Consider the following 12005-nt stretch of genomic DNA (forward strand, 5'->3'; position numbering starts at 1 on the left):
GAGAGGTCTGGGCACGGGAGGCTCCCTCCGTCTCTAGTCCCTTCCCCTGCACTGAGCCCCTAGTGTCTCCCCCACGCCCGGTGAGGACAGGAGCCACGCGCCTCTGCTCGGCACCCAGTGGTGGCCTGCTCTCCACCACTGAAGGGACGTGGCCCTGCCCTCCCCAGCACCCCGGCTGCCTGTGGGTGGACAGGCTGCCGTGTTCTTCCGAAGCTGACACAGACGGGGGTTCACGGAAAAGTGAGGCCCGGGGTCACCGGCCCGACACCCCACGGCAGAGCCACGCTGAGGAGCCGTATGTGCCTGCTCCGGGGCTGACCCGAGTCTGGTGCCCACGGCCGAGGAGAAGCAGGAATTTGTTCTGACGCTAAACGTCCAGCCAGCCTTGATTTACTCAGAAGTTAAGGCCTTAAAAAATACCTTGCGTCTGACCTTTTGGTCCCAGTGCAAGTACAAAATGCAGAATGACGGGCTTCATTCGGTGCTTCTTACTGGTTCTGAGCTGCAGCGCGCTGGCCGGGAATGGTTAACCTTGAGACGTGAGGAGAGAAGGAAGCAGCAAACGCTTTGCTGCTCTCCGAGCTCCACCGGACAAAGCGACTTGCGATTCAGTTCCCGTTCTGGTGCCAGGCCCTGAGCTGGGCGCCCCTCCCCCCAGTGCCGTCGCTGGTGCCGTCGGCCCTGCTGGGCGGTTGTCTCGGTGCCACTTCCCCGGGGGGGAGGGGACAGAGGCTCAGGGAGGTCAAGGGGCCAGCCCCAGACCGCAAGGCCGCCCAGCAGCAGAGCAGGGGCCTGGCCCCAACCTGCTGAGAAGCACGTCTGTCTGGGTTCCAGGAGCGCGTGGCCTCCCTGAAGCGTCGGGGTCCCCCTGAGCTGTCGGGCTGCTGGATCCTAAGAGGCAGCCTCCCCGGGGGGCGGGCGGGGGGCCGGGGCCAGGGCCTCCAGCTCAGGCCCTCACCGGAGTGGGGCCCAGGGTGGGCTGGGGGGTGTCGAAAGAGACTTTCCGATAGAGTGCAACCCAAGGTGCCATTTTCCCCCAGGTCTGGGCTTGGCTGGACGCTTGGCCTCGGACCCCCCCTGGTTGGAGGCCTTATTCCCCAGATACTACGGTGCTGGAAGGCCAGCTGGTCGGCTCTGGTGGGAAAAGAGAGGCTTCCGCTCTTCAGCAGCCCGATTGCTCTCCCTGTTCCGGCGTGCTTGGGTCCGAGCTTCTCTTCTCCAGCACCACCAACGCTCACCTAGCCTGGCGGCCTTGGAGAATCGGGGACGCCACAACACCCTGTCACCTTGAGGAAGAGAAGGCAGACATCTCAGAAGTGGGGCTTCCTAGGGTCCCCCAAGTACAGAGGAGTCTGGTCCTTCTTAGCAGCTGTGTGACCGGGGCTCCGTAAGTGGAGACGTCCGTGGGTTTCCGCTCCCCAGTGCCGTAGGCACAGGATGCCTGTCTTTGGCTGTGTGAGCGTGGGGAAGTGCCTTAGCCTCTCTGTGCCGGTCCTTTCTCGGCAGATCAGGCTGTAACGGGGACTGACTGAGGCCCTCAGCGGGATGGACGCAGGTCAGTGCCTGGCATGTCGCACGTGCTGGGGGTTTGCGTTGGCCGCGTGTCCGATGGGGAGCACGTGCCCGGGAAGGGGGACACGCATTTGCAGTCGTATTGGGAAAATGGGGGTCGGACCTGGGCTGTGAGGCTGTCTCATCCCCGTGGGGCAGCTCCCACGGAGAATCTGCTCCAGGGAGTGGCCCTCAGTGAGGACAGCGCTTTGTTCACACCCGGCGTGTGTAATCAGGACAGCCGTGGTTACGCAGGTGATGGGGACCGTGGCCCCTGCCCTCCATGCCGTGCCGTGGCCTATGGTAGCAGCCACCCTGTAGGAAAGGTGTGGGGCTGCCTTCCCAATCCCACTGTCTTGTTCCTTTATAAAAAAAAAAAAATGTTTATTTAATTTTTGAGAGAGAGAGTGCGAGTGGGCGAGGGGCAGAGAGCGAGGGAGACCCAGAATCTGAAGAGGCTCCAGGCTCTGAGCTGTCGGCACAGAGCCCGACGCGGGGGCTCGAACCCCCAAGTCACGAGATCACGACCTGAGCCGAAGTCGGACATTTAACTAACTGAGCCCCCAAGGTGCCCTTCACTGTCTAATTTCTTGACACAGGCCCCGCCCCTGGCTCTGGATCAGCCTGTCCCTGTCAGAGCACAAGGCCCCAGCTGTGTGAGTGAGGACCGTCTCCCTGGACCCTTGGCCTCAGTCTGCCCATCTGTAAAGTGGGATTGGTCTGGGCCCAGGCTTTCACTCTGCACAGGCAGGGAGGGGTGGCCTGTGCAGTCCCAGGGCCCCCGGAGCAGTCCTGCGTGTATCTGCCTTCCATCTGGGGTTCTGAGCAAGACCTGGCAAAGGTGTGGAGACCACGGGCAGCACAGAGTCAGAAAGACGTGGGCCCTTGGTGTGTACCCACCGCCCATTGGGCGGTGCGGCAGAGGGGGCTTCCTGTCCAGCGGGTGTTTGATGGGGCAGCGCCTCTCGCCCACAGGACGTGGGCAGGGGCTCCCCAGAGGGGACGCGAACAGGAGGTGGGCCGTCACCGGACGGAGGCAGAACAGGAGCCTCGAGGTTTGGGACGTGGCTCGGGGTCCCGTCGGGCAGGGCCCTGGGTGCTGTGGGAGGTCGGGGAGGGGCTGGGGCCGGTCTCCCCGGTGTCCCCGCCCCCGGCGCTGCCCTGGCACGGCCGGTCCTGCCAGCTGTCCCTGCGCCTGCCAGCAATGGGCAGGAAGAAGCCGGCAGCCTGGACCCCGGGGTGGGATGTGCTGGGATGTCCCCGGAATGCGGGCCAGCCCCTCCGGCCATCTGGTCAGAGGCCACCCCGCCACCAGGCAAATGAAGACCACCCTTCGAGGGTCTGGGGCAAAGGAGGATTTTCCTGTGGAAGGAGGCCATGAGCCTACACTCTCGCCTGCCTCCCCGCATCGCCGCCCCGAGCCGGGCCATCTCCTCCGTAAGGCGGGAGAGCGTCAGTGCCACCGCCCTGGGCAAGAGCTTCTTCCCAGACCACCCGGAGCCCCTCGAGAGGGTAAGCTCAGGGTGGCGGGAGCTTGGGCAGAAGGAAGCTTCCAGAGAAGGCACTGCCTGCCCCCCCCAACTTTTTCTGGCCAGGTCCCCCTGGGTCTCCACGCAGGACAGGCGGCCGCACTTCCAGAGTGGACATTACCCCTCCCTGCCGCTGCGGGGCCCGTCCCTGCCCCGGGCTATTGGCTGCCTTTGTCTTTCTGGGGCTCCACAAAATGGCCGCCGCAGCCCTCCGCCATTTTGTGTCTGAGGCAGGCGGGCGGGTGGCCGGCGGGGGAGGAGGGAGGGAGACCACCGCCCGCCCGCCTGCCCCGAGTGGCCTGGACGGAGCCCAGCAGCAGCCCCCGCCCCAGCCCGGCCTTGGCCGCGGCTGCCCTGGGCTTGGCACCAGCCAGAGTCTTGGCAAGGCCGTCCGGGAACCCCGGCCCTTCACCCAGCCCGCCGGCCCCCTCGCCACCCCCCAGCCTCCCCTGACGAGCAGACGGAGATGCTGTAGACCAGAGCCCAGAAGAGCTGTAATTAAAGCCATGCTCCTGGAGGGAGTCCTGGCAGCCACGGGGCCGGCACGGACAGTTCTAGAAATGACGCTCGCCCGAGTGGGTGGGGATGGGCTCCCCGGACCCGCCGTGACCAGGGCCCCGTCTGTTTCAGGCCACACTGGGGAGACCAGTGGCCCCCTCAGTCCTGCACCAGCCACCCTGCCCCCTTACCTGCCTGAGGAGCCTCCGGGCTCCCTGGCTGGGCCTCGTGCTGGGCCCGGGGCTCATGGAGGTCGGTCAGGTTTCCGGTCTGGACGCAGCTACTGCCCGTCCTCAGGAAGCAGGGACGGGGGGCTTCCTGGAGGAGGTGAGCTCTGCAGCCGGGCTTCCCGTGGGGCTGGGGCCAGCCGAGAATCTTCGGTGCACCAGGCTGGGGGTGAGCCCGTTCCAGCCCAGCCCGCTGCCCTACGCAGTCCTCTCTTCCGCGGGACCCACATCCCCTGAACCTCGGCTTCCCTGAAGGGCATTTTCCGGAGCTGGGAGCAACCAGGCGTCTCCCTCCTCGTCAGAGAGCCTCCGGCCTCCTCCTGTGCCTCCTGCTCTCGTTCTGCACACAGTGTTCGCAAGCTTGCCCCTCTGACAGCACCCAGTGGGTCGCAGGGAGCGCCCTACAGAGGGGAGTCGGTCGGGCAGGAAGTGGGCGCACGGCATCCGGGCAGGCTTGGCTGCGGGGCCTGGGAGCAATATCAGGGAGACGCGGTTGTCCCTGGGCCCGTTCACTGGAGGGACAGGGACTCCACCGGCCTCGGCAGGTGCAAGGGAGCCGCCGGCCTGCCGGGCGTCGATGCCCACCCGTGGTACCCAGCCGTGAGGCCGTCAGAGGGCAGTGGACCTCCTAGAGGAGGTTCGTAGAAACGTCCTCGTAGAGGAGGGAATGGCATTTGAGGAGAGCAGGCGCCTTTTAAAGGGGCTGGTGCGGATTCTCAGGCAGCACGCGGGGTAACGCGGGCGCCGTGGGGGCAAGCCCCGGCCTGTGTTCCCTGCATCGCCGAGGGTCAGTTCCGCGCCGTCGAGGGGTAGAAAGCAGGCGTGCAGCAGGGCAGGGCCCCGGGAGCTGCGAGACGGCTTCCCCAGACACCTGTGGCCCAGCCAAGCCCTTCAGGCTGCGAAGGCCGCTGGACGCTGCCCCAGGCCCTTCCCAGACGCTCTCTCCTTGCGGTTCCCAGAGAGAACATTCCATCACCACGAAGTGAGGTTTACTCACGCCCCGGCTCCCTCTGGGGAAGGCCTGCCGGACGGACGGGATGGTGGCCACACGCCAGGCCAGGCGCAGAGCCTCCTGGAGTTGCCGGGAGCCCCGCGGCGGAACGACCGACCGTCTCGGAGGGGGCGGCCGCCAGGTGTGGCTGCTGCGGGGCGGGGTTTCGTGCTGGGTGTTTTTAATGGTATGGGTGCGTCCGGTCCCTTCCCTTACCCCTGCTCCTCGCCTTGTGACCCAGACTGTGGCCCGAACTGAGAACATTTCAAGTCCGCGTGCGCCTTTGAGGCTGACGCTGTTGCCTCTGACACCCGACGGAGACACGCTCGGGATCAGAGAGGGCTCTGCGTTCGTGCTTTTCCCTTTGGAGTTTGAGCGAACCCTGGACAGAACAGCCTCCCCCGCCGACGCCTTCTCCCCGGGCACAGAGGCACCTTGCCCTTCCTTCTGACAGCCGCCGGCATCCGGGTCCCACTTTACAGGGCGGGCGGCTGAGGCCGGAGGTACCAACTTGCCCACGGCTCGCCGCCAGAGCAGGGGGCCCGGACCGTGACCCGGTGGACCTCCGAGCCAGCTGTCCCCTCCTCCCACCTGCCCACGGCCCCCGTGGATACAAGTGTGTCTGCAGAGCTGGCCAGCCTCCCCGGGCAGCGCCAGCCCCAGCCCCCCGGCTTCCCAAGTGGTACTTTCTGGGACCTCCGAACTCAGGCAAATGTGGCAGTGACAGTTTGGCCTCCTCTGTATGCCTGGCCCTCCTCTAGGCTCAGGACATCGCGGCAGGCCCGGCCCCTGCCCTGGGGAGCACTCATTTCCCCAGGCCTGGCCACCTTCACCACGCCAGCTCGGAGGCCTCTGGGGACAGGAAAGCAAGGAGCTGGAGCGGGACAGTCTTCTGAGGCGACAGCCGTGGGGGAAGCTGGACAGGGAAGGTGCCAACGAGAGAACGCTTTGGGGCCCTGAGACAGAAGGAGGGCTGGGGCCGGGGCTCCGTCTGGAGGCGTCACCCACCTGTGTGGCCTTTGCGGCCCAGAGGTAAGCGGGGCCGTGGAAAGAGCCTGGGGCCAGAGAAATTTGGATTCCAGCTCTGGTTTTGCTGCCCCACCCCCCCAGACAGGCTTTTGGGGGCCGTGAGGCCACCGGGCCTCGTACTCCCTGAGCGGAGGAGTCAGTAACCAGGGTCTGTTCTGTCTTTAGGTTGGAGGTTTTTACGTCATGGGTATTTTCGCGTTCATGTTAAGAATTTTACTTCAAAATAATTTGTCCTCGTCGCTGAGTTTCGGCGCCCCATAAATTGTGTGCCAGAGGTGAGGGTCTGGCTGGCTCCCCGCTTCCTGGCCACACCAGGCCCACAGTGGGCACACGGCCCCTGCCCGCGTCGGTCAGACTGCCTGGTACGCGTGTCTCCTGAACTTTATGGGCCGTGTTTGCAGGGACAGACCCACGCCCCCCCCCCCCGCCACTGCCCGGGCCCCCGGATGCCACCCCCACATCTTTTTTCCCAGACTCCATTGTTGGCACGGCTTGCCGAGCAGAAACACTGGCCGCTTTATGGGGAGAAACCTAATCGGGGCGGCAGTGGCGGGGGGCAGCCACGGGGGGGCTCCCGGCTCTCAGTGGCCCCGAGCCAAGCCCGAGGTGACTGCGGGGTGACACCGTCTGTCTGCCTCCCTTGCTCCAGACATCCGCCCAGCCCTGAAAGGGCCACCTGCCCACCGAGGCCTCCCACACACCTGTCCCTGGCCGGCCCGGCCCCTCCCACCGGGGCCCGCCCAGCACCCTGCCCACAAGCGGACACCGAGGGGGACTGGGACGGGGCCGCTGCCCACCGCTCTCCCCCGCAGCCCTGCTCAGGGAGCCCCGTTCACAGTGCGCTCCTGCCCCTGCCGCCGGCCCTCCTCCAGGCCGACGGGGAAGGGTCTCTTTGGTCTGTCTCGGGATTCCTCCCCAGGCCGAGGGTGCTGGTGATTCATGGGACTTGTCGGGCAGGTGGACCCGGCCAATCTTCCCCTCCAGCTCAGACTCCCTGAGTTGGGGCCTTTTCCCCGCTAGCTCAGAAATGTCTCCGCACATGGGTCACCGACCCAGAAATGTAAACCCTGCCCCTGACCCAAAAAACCCCCTCTCCGGAGCTGTTGGCTAAAGAAAGCCGCGTTTTGGGTGAGCTCTGTTTTGGTAAGGGCAGAGCCAGAGTGGGGACCCTGCTGGGGGTCATGATACCTGCTTCCTGGTCACCTAGAGAAATTTGAAGCAGGCTGTTGAGTATGCGGGAAACACGCCCCAGGCCCCTGGGGAGAGTGGATTCCCGCCTCCTCCGTGGGCACCGCTCCCACCCACAGCACCACCTGCCGCAGGGCCGGGTCTCGCAGACGTGAGCACAGCTGGTCCCAGAGCTGGGATTCCCCTTGGGGGCCTCCCGAGGCTTCCGGGTGGGCAGTGAGAGAGGCCCATGGTACGGGAGATGGGGCCCTCGTGGGCAAGGAGCTGGGACAACCGGGGCTGTCGTCCCCGGCAGAGAACAAGCAAGGACAGAGACAGATGGGCCGGCGGCTCAGAGGAGGCCTGCCCTGGGCATTTTTCTTTTCCTTGGAGGACGTGTCTTGTTGGCTTCCCCGCCCCCACCCCCCCTTTACGCCAGTCCCGAACAGTAGCCTGGCCAGAATGGGCCAGAACCAGAGGGGACTGTGATCCTTCGAGCAAGTCCTGGCTGAGGCCTCAGGCCGGGTCCTGGGAGCCCTTTCCTCGAGGTTCTGCTCTTGGGAGGACCCCAGGCCTTGCTTGCCTCAGGGGCAGGAGCCCCCGCCTGCCTAGAGCTCTGGAAAGCGGGGACCTCAGCTCCTCCCTCTTGGGTCCTCCCAACTCCAGGCCCCAGAACATCTGTGCCAGCTTGGCATGGGAACGTCGGTGGTCTTGACCATTCAGGGACAAGCCCGGGTCTCGGTCCTCTCTGACACAGAGTCATCCAGCTCACGGCGGCCACGGAGTCCGTTGTCTCCAGGCCCTTGCGGGGAGCATGTCCCTGGCACTGGAGTGCGGGATGTGAGGGTTGGTAGGGTGTCCCCGGGCAGGAGGCACAGAGCGGCCGCGGGCGTGTTTCTCCCACGCCTGATTCTTGTTACTTTTTCTCTAAATCCCCAACAGGTTGAGAAGCGGTGTCAGGAAGGGGGCTTCTGTCCATGGTCGGCCTTCCTCGAGGTGAGTGGGTGTCAGGGCGGGGCCTCTGGGCCCAGGCGGTCTCCACCCTGCGAGGGCGCCCCCGCCACCCGCCCCGCTCTGCCCGGCCCAGCCTGAGCCCGCGGGAGGCCTCGCCGGGTCATCCTACGGGAAACAGGCCGGTGAGTCTGTGGCCCCAGCCTCAGACTGGGGCTGGCGTGGGTGCACGCCCAGTGACTTATGCGACGGCACGGGTGACCCCCGGCCGCACCGCCCACCTCTGCCGCCGTCCTTGCTCTGGAAGTCTGGCTGAGGAGCTGTCCCCCTGCCCTTCGTCTCCAGGTCCTGCCGTCAGCCACGAGGGTCCTTGGACGGAGATCTAACGGTCCCACTGCCAAACCTTTGCCCAAGCCGTGCCCTGCACCCGAAGCCACGCCTCCTTTTCCTGCCACTCTCCGGCACACTCCCCCAGGCGACGCGCTTCGTCCACCCACCACGCGCTTGTGACGCTGTAACCTTTGACGGTTACCGGACGTGGCCCGGAGGAGCCCTGGTCTGTGAGAGCGGATGCAAGCGGGGTGCTCAGCTCTGTCTCTCAGGTGCACCTGCTACCCTCGGGCTCACCTTGTCTGGAGGGCCTCTGGGGCCAGGAATCCTTGAGGGAGCCCCTTGGCTCTGCCAGCCGTGAACCAGCCCTCGACTGCAATCCTGATGTGCCTCGGCCGCCGCCACCGGCCCAAGAGGCCACTCGGTAAGTCCAGCCTGGAAAAAGAACAAAGGGCGAACGAAGGAAGCCAAGCGACCTGCTTCTCAGGCTGGGCCGGAGGGGGGGGATGAAGCGGGGGTACGTGTGGTGACCGCCAGGGTGGACCAGGATGTGGGTCTCTTCCCGTCTCCCTGTCTGTCCCCACCCCGCAGGGCCCGGCCCGCGGCCCGGCCTGTCGTGCGGTCTATGTCTCCCAGCTGGGGCTGGGCCCTCCCTGCAGCCTTAGCACATGGGTGTCTCAGCGGCCGACCCTGGAGCCCAGAGCCTGTGCTCAGGGTCCCTCCCCCTGGGACGTTCGGGGGAGTCCTGGGCTGGGAGCCTTGGCCAGTTTTCTCCCCAGCAGTGAGACCAACAGCAGTCAGTCTCCCCACAGCGCAGTTGGGCGGGCGCCCAGGGTGCTTAGGGGCCGGGCATGAGACCTCCGTCTGCAGCAGGGGGCAAAAAGCCAAGCCCGGCAGAGCCCAAGAGCAAGCCCCCCGCCCCCACCACACACATGGGGCCGAGGCCCCCACCGGTCTGAGCCTCCGTTTCCTCACTGCAAAAAGGAATCAGTAATCCTAGCTTCACCAGGCCCGTGAGGGCCAAATGGCACGGCCCAGCCTGGGGCCTGCCTGGAGGAGGCAGCCTGTAGGAGGGGTGTGGAAGGAAGCTCAGAGCCCTTATACCGCTGGGCGGAAAGCAGAATGTCATAACCTCCCCTCTGCCGCCTGTCAGCCGTGTGACCCCGTGAAGGTGAGGTTACCTCTCTGGGCCCCAGTCTGCTCACCTACAAGATGGGCTGACAGTAGTCCTTGCCTCACCAGCTTTTCCTCGGGGGCGCCCGGCAAGGTGGCGGCCATGGTGGACATTTATCCAGGCTGCCTGTGCCTCCGGGCACTGAATGCCGAGCCCTCCAGGGCCTACGGTTGTGCCCCGGCTGCCTTCCCCAGGGGAGCCGGGTCCCTTTGGAAAGAAAGAACAGCGTCCTGGGATGTCTCCCGAAGTGGGGACAGCTCAGGTCACTTGGAACAGCGGGACCGGAGTGACCAGAGTCTATGGGGAAGGCACACCGCCCCCCCCCCCCCCCCCCGCCGCCCAGTGGGTGGAGGGAGCAGGCCCTGAGGCCACCCGCGCGTCTCGGGCAGCCAGAGAGGGGAGGCTGTGCTGTCAGAGGGCGGGCGGCCAGGAGGACACGGCACCTTTTTGCCACATGTTGGCTTCTAAGTGACAGCCTTCCAGTGTCACCCTTGCAGCAGATGTCCCTTGGCCACACGGTGGCCGCTCCGTCCGGGTGGGAGTGACCGGTCACCTGTAGCGCTTGCCCCAAGCCACACTGCAATGCTTGTCCCCTCCCTCCGTCCCCTCGCCTCCTTCCTCTGGTTGGTGGCTTTCTCCTGCGGGACCCCCTCTGCGCAGCGGCTCTGGGGAGTACGCGGTGCCCGGGGCCCCTGCTGGCCTGCCTGCCGGAGTCCCTGAGCCCTCGGCGCCCGCCGGCCTGGCCCCCACCCCCCTCCCCCGCAGCTCTCCCGCCCCCTCCAGGAGGTGCCTCTGAAGCCGCGAAGCCCGTCCCTGCATCACGACCGACGGTCCTTTGGGGTGAGGTAGTAGGTTGTATAGTTTGGGGCTCTGCCCTGCTCTGGGTAACTATACAATCTACTGTCTTTCCTGAAGTGGCTGTAATCTCGCCGATGGACAGCACCCGGGACCCTGGCTGGGCGGAGATCCGGGTGCAGGTTGGGGATGGGTAGCGCCTGTGGTAGGGTGGGGACGGTGGCCGCCGGGCAGGAAGTCGGGCGGGCCTAGGTTCCACTTGCCGTGTGACCTCGGGGAGGTCGCCTTTGACCTCTGGGCTTCACTTTCCCCGTCTGTGAAATGGGGACCAAGGAGGATTGAAGATGATACCGTGTGAAGTGTCCAGAGCGGGGCGGGGCCCAAAGCCGACCCCCTCCCCCTCCCTACACTGCACTGAGAGCCGCCCCCGTGGCCGGCCGTGGGCACCAGTGGGCACAGCCGTGCACCCAGAAGGACGAGGGGCAGCTGAGACTTGGCTGGGGTTGCAGGGCTGGCCCCCAGGGACTCCCACGGGCGACCTTAGCGCACCCCACCCCCCCGCCGTGTCCTTCCCAACCTGCCCGGCTGAGCATCTGGGCTCTGGTCAGCGGTGGGACGTCCCCCAGAGAGGGAGGCCGAGGCCGCCCCATTCCTCCCCACTCGCCATTCCAGGCAGGAGAGCGGGAGGAAGGCTTTCCGGAGTCTGGCCCCTTGGGGACACACGCTCCCTACCCACCCCCCCGCCCCCGACAGCTCATAGGTGGAGGGCGTGGGCCTCACTGTGTGTGGGGAAGCCCACGGGTGATCTGCGTCGTCACTCCCGCCCTGCACCTGCCCAGCCTTCCAGCTCGGCTCCGGTGGCCGCAGACCACCGGGCAGGGGCCGGGGCTGGGCGCGGGGCAGTGGCGGGACATCGGAGCCTCCCGCTCCCCGGGCACCGGCGGGGTGAGGTAGTAGGTTGTGTGGTTTCAGGGCAGTGATGTTGCCCCCTCGGAAGATAACTATACAACCTACTGCCTTCCCCGAGGAGCCCAGCGACACATGCCTGCGGGAGGGCCGCCCCCACGGCCGGCAGGCGACTCCGAGGCCCCGAGCGACGGGCCGGGCGGGCGGGAGGCTGCAGCGTGCACTGCTCGACTTCAATAAAGGCTGTTCTGATGTGACTCTGGAATCACGCCTTGTTCGTTCCCAAAGCCCTGGAACCGGGTGACGAAGGTGGGCGCGTCGGCTGCGGAGGAGTGTGTGTGTGTGTGTGTGTGTGTGTGTGTGTGTGTGTGTGAGACTTGGCTGGGGAGCTGGATGCGGGCTGTTGGGGTTCCCCAGGCCTGCCCCCTGCCTGTCCGTGGGCCTTTCCAACGGGTTCGGTCCCGGACCCCGGGCCCCAGCCCATCGCCCTCACGCCCCCTTTGAGCACAGGCCCCGGATGTGTCTCTCAGCCCCCATCCTGTAGAGAGGACCCCTGGGAGCCCCTTGCAGGGTGGAGCCCAATCAGCAGCTCCAAGCACAGGCCAGGGCCTGGCCCCTGAGGCCACCTCAGCACCTCGTGCTCAGAAGTTCCCACTGCCCACACCCAGCTCCTTCGGGACGGGTTCTGGGGACAGCCCTCATTCTGGTGGCCGTCCTTGGGCCGAAGCATTCACTCACGTTTCTCCCGGAGGCCTCGAGCCTCGTGTCGATGGCCAGTGTGTGCCTGTCCCCACGGTTCCAGTCTGGCTCCTGGGAGAGGCCTGTCATGCCTGCCCCTGCCCCGAGAGCACCCCTGG

The 12005-nt window shown here is 66.1% G+C and overlaps 1 protein-coding gene across 1 annotated transcript in view; it reads left to right on the plus strand.

The window, feature by feature from the left end:
* LOC109265721 (basic proline-rich protein-like) overlaps positions 1-11405 on the plus strand; it is a 42002-nt gene extending 30597 nt beyond the window's left edge. The window contains exons 4-5 of the mRNA XM_053894793.1: positions 7935-7988; positions 8289-11405. Coding sequence (XP_053750768.1) covers positions 7935-7939 — 5 coding nt within the window. The 3' untranslated portion in view covers positions 7940-7988; positions 8289-11405. The remainder of the gene's footprint in view (positions 1-7934; positions 7989-8288) is intronic.
* The last annotated feature ends 600 nt before the right edge of the window (positions 11406-12005 follow it).

Source organism: Panthera pardus, unplaced genomic scaffold (genome assembly GCF_024362965.1).
Source record: "Panthera pardus isolate Hobbes unplaced genomic scaffold, ASM2436296v1 HiC_scaffold_6, whole genome shotgun sequence".
In the NCBI taxonomy this organism is placed as follows: Eukaryota; Metazoa; Chordata; class Mammalia; order Carnivora; family Felidae; genus Panthera; species Panthera pardus.